The sequence below is a fragment of the Crocodylus porosus genome, unplaced genomic scaffold (genome assembly GCF_001723895.1).
Source record: "Crocodylus porosus isolate Cpor-Errol unplaced genomic scaffold, CroPor_comp1, whole genome shotgun sequence".
NCBI lineage: Eukaryota > Metazoa > Chordata > Crocodylia > Crocodylidae > Crocodylus > Crocodylus porosus.
The window spans coordinates 119,755,819-119,764,331 of NW_017728931.1; the positions used below are offsets into that span (position 1 = coordinate 119,755,819).

The 8,513-nt window shown below is 43.9% G+C and overlaps 1 protein-coding gene across 2 annotated transcripts in view; it reads left to right on the forward strand.

Annotated features, from left to right (window-relative positions):
• LRRK2 (leucine rich repeat kinase 2) overlaps positions 1-8,513 on the forward strand; it is a 106,659-nt gene that overhangs the window by 56,691 nt on the left and 41,455 nt on the right. For both annotated transcript variants that reach the window (XM_019543535.1, XM_019543536.1), the window contains 3 exons: positions 233-419; positions 878-1,059; positions 1,478-1,707. In XM_019543535.1, coding sequence (XP_019399080.1) covers positions 233-419; positions 878-1,059; positions 1,478-1,707 — 599 coding nt within the window. The remainder of the gene's footprint in view (positions 1-232; positions 420-877; positions 1,060-1,477; positions 1,708-8,513) is intronic.

Here is an 8,513-nt window from a genome sequence, read left to right on the forward strand (position 1 = left end):
ATTTTTTTCTGAGATATCCAAAATTTATTTCCAAAATCTTGCAATATTTTCCAATCAGCAATTTACTGTTGCTTTCTACTTTACTTCCTTTAAGAAAATTTCTGTCAGAAAGCTGTGTTCTAATGCCTACCCCCTTTGTTTATACAGTAGTGTGCTTATATAGTTATAGCTAGTCTTAATTTTATTTTTTTCTGTTAATTTTTTCCTTGTTTACTGCTTTTTTTTCTTTCAGTTTGCGGTCAGTAGATTTAAGTAACAATAAAATCATAAACCTACCTGGACCTGTGCACTGGAAATCCTTAAACTTAAGAGAACTCTTGTTTAATCACAATCAGATAAGCATCTTGGACTTGAATGAAAAATCGTGCGTGTGGTCTAGACTAGAAAAACTACACCTGTCCCATAACAGGCTAACAGAGGTAAAGCATGAGTTTTTAGATATGAAAAAATCAAAATACTTTTCATATTTATGTGTGGTCTTTAAATGATCACTTTGTTTTCAGATGAGCCCTAAATCAAATCTGTTCCTTCTTGCACTACTTTTTATGACTGAAGATTCTAATAGGAAAATAGTCTGTCACCATGCATATATTACATTTAATCTCTGTTTTTAATGTATGTATTGTATTTTCCTATGACAATATAATATTTGTCTTGTTTTTCTTTGTAAAATGTATATAGCATCTTTAAGTTGCTTTCTCCTCCAATCGGAGATACTAGATTTGTGTATGGAATAATTTTACAATAATAACTGGAAGGCAGGAATTCCAGACGTGTTGGGGCTTATCAAATGTTTGCTTAAGACAGTCATCCTGCTGCACAAAAATCCCTCACTTTTATAAAATGCATAGTTGTTTATTGCCTTTCCTTGATCCAGATCCCTCCTCAGATTGGCTTCCTTGAAAACTTGACCTCTCTGGATGTCAGTTGTAATCCTGACTTGAGTTCCTTTCCAGATGAAATGGGAAAGTTGTCCAAAATCTGGGATCTTCCTTTAGATGGGCTAAATCTTAATTTAGATTTCAAACATGTGGGATACAAAGCCAGAGACATTATAAGGTTTGTAACCTTGCTTATTGACTTTCTTATCTGTTTTTATACATTGTCTTGGTTTTCATTGTGAGTTATGCCTTTTAAAAATAATCCTGGATTGTGCATATGATCCTCAGTTTAGTTGTGGCTTTGTTGAACATGTAGTTTCTCAAAGCAGCATGGTTCATAACCATATTAAAATGTAATAGTGTTACTTTATTAGCTGAATATGTGATGTTCCTGACAACGAATGTGTTTTCATTCTACTTAAACTCACAGGGTAGTTGTTTGGTAAACATTTTTTTTAAAGCAGGATGAATATATGCTGTTAAAATAACACATGGAAATTAAAAGCTTGACATTAAGTAGAAAACTGAGTGTGTGTTCCCTTGTTTGTTCTTCTTTTGATCTGTAAAATATACTTATGATTTATATTTTATGCCAGGTTTCTTCAGCAACGGCTAAAGAAGTCTGTCCCTTATAACAGAATGAAACTCATGATTGTGGGAAACACTGGCAGTGGTAAAACCACACTGTTGCAACAATTAATGAAATGCAAGCGCTCAGATATGAGAGCTCAGAAAGCTACAGTAGGTATAGATGTAAAGGACTGGACGGTTCAAGTGAAAGGCAAAGTGAAGAAAGAGCTGATATTAAATGTCTGGGATTTTGCAGGTATTTGGTTCAACAATATATTAAAATATTGCCCTTATTAATACATCTATGTGTTGCTGTTTCCAAGAAGCAATTTGTAAAATTTCAAATGTCATGCAGCAGATTCTTACCAGTTCACATTAAAGACAGAGGAACGCATTGTGAATTGCTGAATTTTGTAAATTAGTAATTAATTAACTTTTAAAAATCTCAACAGTAATTGTACTCTGATTGCTTTTTTTGACAGTAGATGTTTAATAATGTGACTTCCAAACAGCCAGGAGGGCTGTTTGCAAACATTTGAGGTTATTCTCATTGTTCATACCCAGGATCACAAGGATGTCCACATTATGCAAGCTGTGCTAGGAGCTGGTGATTGCTGGACAGATCACCAACTCATCCATTTGGTAATGTCACTCAGACTGGTTCCCAAATGACAGTTGCAGCAGAAGCAATGCCGACAGAAGATCAACATCACAGGACTCAAGGACCCAATCAAGTGAGACATCTTCCATCAGTGCCTCAGCAAAAAACTGGCACTGGTGGAATATGCCATAAACAACAATGGGAGAATGTCGATAGCACTTGGGGTGCCTTCAAGTCCACTGTCAGCACCTGAGAAGAGGCATTTCTATTCTCTACCAGGAAACTTCAGGACTGGTTTGATGAGAATGACAAGAGTTGATGGACTGCAAGTGCAAGTCTTTCTGTGCTTGACCAAACAACATTAACTCCAAGCAAAAGAAATTGAATTACCAACAAGCCAAGGCAAAGGTCCAAAAGAGGACCCATCATATGAAGAACAGATGGTGGGAAGACAAAGTGAATGAGATTCAACATCTCGCTGACATCCATGGTATGTGAGGGTTTTTTCAGTGCCACCAAAGCCATCTACAATTTGAGCACTCGGGGACCAACCCTTTGAGACGTAAGGATTGAAGAGACCTGATCAAAGAAAGGAAGGAGCATTTTTAAGATCTTCTCAATCAAGACTCTGTTGTTTAAGAGGGTGCTCTCAACTCTATCCCACAACAACCAGTCAGAGACGATCCCAGAATTCCTCCAACCCTTGACGAGGTGAGGAAAACCATCAAGCAGATGAAAAACGACAAGGCATTTGAAGCAGATGGAATCCCCATTGAAATGTTCAAGCAGGGGTGAGAGGAATTCACATCTTAGCTCTGTGCCCTCATATTAAGGATTTGGAATGATGAGGAAATCCCAGACGACCTCAGGGACACCATGTTTATGACGATCTTCAAGAAAGGAGACAAGTCCAAATGTGGAAATTACAGAGAGATCGCTTTGTTATCCATCAGGAAATATCATTGTGAGAACCATTCTGAACTGTCTCCTTCCACTTGCTGAAGAGTTTCTCCCATAATCTTAATATGTGTTTAGGGCATCAAGAGGCACAACTGACATAATATTCACAGCTTGCCAGCTGCAGGAGAAATGCCGAAAACAACATAAATCTCTTTACATGATCTTTTTGACTTCATGAAAGCCTTTGGCTCTGTCGACCAAAAAGCACTGTGGAGGATTCTTCTGAGTGGATGCCCATCGAAATTCGTGACCATTCTTTGCCTGCTCCATGACGGTATATGATTGGTGGTCCGCAGTAGTGGATTTATCACAGATCCCTTTGCGGTTAAAATGAGAGTTAAGCAAGGCTGTGTCATTGCTCCAATATTCTTCTTGAGATTCCTTACTGTGATGCTATATCTGACCATCAACAAGCTTCCAGTTAGAGTGGAGCTAAACTACTGAATGGACAGTAAGCTGTTTAATTTCAGTCACTTCCGAGCCAAAGCCAAAACCACTCTGACATCAGTCATTGAGCTTCAGTATACTGATGGTACTATAGACTGTGCTTGCTCAGAAGGAAATCTTCAGGCAGTCCTCAACACCTCTATCAAGGCATACAAGAAAATGGGACTGATGCTTGACATTCAGAAGACTAAGGTCCTCCACCAACTAGATCTTAATGAGCAGTCCCCAGCTGCAGTAATTCAGATTCATGGTAAGACCCTGGAGAACACTGAGTATTTCCCATGCCTTGGAAGCCATCTCTCACAGAAGGCTATATTGACAAAGAAATCCAACATCACCTGAAATGTGCAAGTGTGTCCTTTGAATACCTGAGGAAACAGATGTTCAAAGATCACAACATCAGATCCAAAACCAAGCTTGTGGTTTATCAAGCATTTGTAATCCCCACCTTAGTGTATGGAGCTGAGATGTGGACAGTGTACAGGAGACACCTCACGTCACTGGAGAAGTACTAACAGCGCTGCCTGCAGAAGATCTTTCAAATCCATTGGGAAGACAGATGTACCAATATTAACATACTCTTGCAAGGAAACACTACAAGTATTGAGGCGATGATCATCTGACATCACGTTCACTGGGCCAGCCACATCATCCGGATTTCTGACTAAATTTTTCTGAGAAAAATGTTCTATTCTCCCAGCTTAGTCAAGGTGTATGCCAAGAAGAGGGCAGAGAAAGTGCTTCAAGGACATCCTGAAGGCCAACTTGAATTAATTCAACATCACCTCATCGGAGACTATCACCCAGAACCACCCCAACGGAGGAAGAATCTGCTGTAAGTATCTCAGTGCTTTGAAACCTTACGATAACAACAGGAGATGAAAAAACAAAATCCGGAGCCACCCATACCCATGAAAACATGTCCAAGTTGCAGCATAGTCTGTCTATCCTGGATTGGCCTTATCAGCCATCTTCAGATCCACAAATGAGGATGATTGTTTGCCATGATTATCTTAAGTGTGAGGGATTGCTGAAGAAGAAGGTTATGGCTACCGAACAACAGTATACAATGTCTTCTTTCTATGTGCTTCCTCTAAGTGCAATAGTGATGTTTGAGTTGATGGAAATGGATATGTCTCTTCAGTGTATATTAAACATGTTAGCTGATTTGTTTTGCATCTAGCCATTGCAGGTAATATGTTTGCATCTAAGCAACAAACAGCACGATGGAAGACTTCAGATAACCAAAAACCAGGGGTGAAATCCCAGTTCTGTTGACTTAAATGGGAGTTTTGGTAGGGTTTTATTCCCAGTGTTCTTTCTCTCACTGTTTTCTTTCTTCACCTAGGGATCTTTTCCCTAAAAATGGTCATTATTCCTGTGAAGCCTTTGTCAAAAAGATCAGTCTCAATTGCCTATGGCAGGATTGCCCAACCCACAGCCTCTCTGTGTGGCAGATTGGGGAGGGGGCAGGAAATAGAAAGCAGAGCAGCAGATTGGGCAAGGAGTACAGGCATGGAGCAAAAAGCAGAACAGCAGATTGATAAGGGAGACAAGGCAGAGAGCAGAAAGTGGAGCACCAGATTAGGCAGGGGAAGGGGACTGGAATGGCACTTGGGATGGAAGCAAGGCTTACCTTGTGGCATGCATGCCAAAAAGGTTGGCCCTCACTGACCTTGGTGGGGAATGCAGTAGGGGGTGGCAACTTGGGCAGCAGTGCCCACAAGGTGATTTGAGTTCAGGATCCTGAAGGAAAGGAAGAAAAAGAGAGCAGCAGAATAAGGACCCTGAACTTCAGAAAAGCAGACTTCAACTCACTCAGGGAACTTATGGGCAGGATCTCCTGGAAGGCCAGTCTGAAGGGGAGAAAAGTCCAGGAGAGCTGGTTGTACTTTAAAGAAATCTTACTGAGGGCACAGGAACAAACTATCCTGATATGCAGGAAGACTAGCACATATAGCAGAAGACTAGCTTGGCTTAGCAGGGAAGTCTTCAGTAAGCTAAAACACAAAAAGGAAGCTTATAAGAAGTGGAAATTTGGACAAACAACTAAGGAAAAGTGTAAGAGATTTGCTCGGGCATGCAGGGATGAAATCAGGAAGGTTAAAGCACAATTGGAGTTGCAGCTAGCAAGGGATCTGAAGGGTAACAAGAAGGGTTTCTACAAGTATGCCAGCAACAAGAGGAGCATCATGGAAAGGGTGAGTCCTTTAGTAAATGAGGGAGACAACCTAGCGACAGAGGATGCAAAAAAGACTGAAGTACTCAATGTCTTTTTCACCTCAGTCTTTACAGGTAGGGTCAGCTCCCACACTACTACAGCTGGCAGCACAGTTTGGGAGGAGATGAGCAGCCAACTTTGGCAAAGGAACAGGTTAGGGACTATTTGGAAAAGCTGGATATGCACAAGTCTATGGCTGGATAGGATAAACCCAAGGTTACTGAGGGAGTTGGCCAAAGTGACTGCAGAGCTTCTGGCCATCATCTTTGAAAATGTATGGCAGCGTTTCCAAACCAATGTGCCATCAGCCATGTCCAGGTGTGCCACGGCATTTTGGGCTGGAGCCATGCCCCTGGCCTGCTGCAGATGCAGACAGATGGGGAGCATGACTCCAGCCAGGCAGGGGCCATGGCTCCAGCCCAAAATGCTAGCTGGCTGGCTACCGTCCACCCTCACCCATGGTCCAGTGTACTGCACTGCTTTTTTATTTAGTTAAGTGTGCCCTGGGGTGAAAAAGTTTGGGAAACACAGATGTATGGTGACTGGGAGAGGTCCCTGATCATTGGAAAAGGCAGGTGTAGAGCCTAGCTTTAAGAAAAGGAAGAAGGCGGAAACAAGGATCTACAGACTGATCAATCTCACCTCAGTCCCTGGAAAAATCATGAAGCAGATCTTTAAGGAAGCCATTTCTCAGCACTTCGAGGTGAAGGTGATTAAGAACAGTCAGCATGGATTCACCAACAACAAGTCATGCCTGACCAACCCAATCACCTTCTATGATGAGATGACTGGCTCTGTGGATGTGGCGAGACCTGTGGATTTGATATAGCTTGACTTTTTAGCAAGGCTTTTGATATGGTCTCCCACAACATTCTCACAAGTAATCTAAGGAAATATGGGTTGGATAAATCCACTATAAGGTGGATAGAAAACTGCCTGGATTGTCAGGCTCATAGGGTAGTAGTCAATAGCTTGATATCTAGTTGGCAGCCGGTATCAAATGGAATGCCCCAGGCATCAGTCTGGAGCTGGGTTTGTTCAGTATTTCCATCAGTGACCTAGAAGATGGCATAGAGTGCACCCTCAGCAAGTTTACAGATGACACCAAGTTGGGGGAGTAGTAGGTATGCTGGAGGGTAGGGCTAGGATTCACAGAGGACAAATTGGAGGATTGGACCCAAAGATATGTCATGAGGTTCACTAAGGACAAGTACGAAGTCCTACATATAGAACGGTCCCATGGCTGGGAACTGACTGGCTAAGCAGCTTTGCAGGAAAGGGCCTGGGGGTTACAGTGGACAGTAAGCTGACTATGAGTCAACAATGTGCCCTTGTTGCAGTGAAGGCTAACAGCATATTGGGCTGCTTTAGTATGAACGTTGCCAACAGATCAAGGGAAGTGATTCTTTCCCTCTATTCAGCGCTAGTGAGGCCAATCTGGAGCCCTGTGTCCAGCTTTGAGCCCCCCACTTGAGAAACTGTGGAAAAACTGGAGACTCTGGCAGAGGGCAACAAAAATGGCAAGGGGGCTGGGGCACATGACTTCTGAAAAGAGGCTGAGGGACTGATCTTGTTTAGTTTGGAGAAAAGAAGATTGAGTGGTGATTTAATAACAGCCTTCAACTACCTGAAAGGGGGTTCCAAAGAGGATGAAGCTGGACTGTTCTCAGTGGTATCAGGTAACAGAACAAGTAGCAATGGTCTCAAGTTGCAGCAAGGGAAGTTTAGGTTAGATATTAGGAAGAATTTTCTCACTAGGAGAACAGTAAAACGCATGTCCCCCCGCTGCCCTGGCAACATGCCCCCTGTGCCTGTCGCCACTTTGAACATAGCAGTCTTGCACACAGGAGATGCTTCACCAGGGCATCATGGTGAGCGGCAGTGAGAAGATCCCCACGTGGCTCCTCTGGTCCCTGCAGCCCCTCAGAGAACAGCCACAGGAAACTCCCTGCAGGGAACAGCTGCCACTCAGCTTCCATGTCCCTGCAACCCAGCGCTGCAGGAAGTAGAGGAGCCATGTGGGGATCTTCTTGCCATCACTTGCCCCGTGCTGCCCTGGTGAAGCCAGGCTGCAGAGGCACCCGGGAGTGGGAAGCAGAGTGGCAGGGAACGGTGGCTGCTCACCACTCCTCGCTCTGCCCTGCTTCCCTACCCCCTGTGCGTCTGCAGCCTGGTGGGCACAGCTGGGAAGAGCAGGGCTGTGCAGATAGGCTGCAAGCAGTGGCACACCAGGGGGTGCGTTGCCAAGGCAGCATGGGGCAAGCACCTTCTTCATGCAGCCCTGCTCTTCCCACTCGCACCAGATGGCACCCACTGGGTTGTAGAGGCACCCGGTGCAGGGTATCAGCAGCAGGAAATGGCAGCTGCTCACCCTGCTGCTCTTTGCAGAGCGCAGCCCCGCATCACAGCCCTCACTGCAGCCTTGTGCACAAGAGGCGCATCAACCAGGGCCGTAAAAAGTAAGCAGCTGGGAGCAGGCCCTGCTGTTCCCTGCTTCCCTGCCCCCGAGCCTCTGCAGCCCAGCAGGCATGACCTAGCACAGCAGGGCTGTACAGGGATCTCCCAGAGGCTTCACTGAAGTATTACAGTAATTATTTTTGAAACTTTGGGTCCCACATAGATGACCTTTGCACCCCACCAGTTGAGAAACACTGGACTAGATGACCTCTTGAGGTCCCTTTCAACTCCAATTTTCTATGATTCTATGACCTTTCTTATGTTACTACATGTTCTTGGTATTTTATATATAGATTTCATAGACATTAGGGCTGGAAGGGACCTCAGGAGATCATCGAGTCCAGCCCCCCGCCCAAAGGGCAGGAAGTCAGCTGGG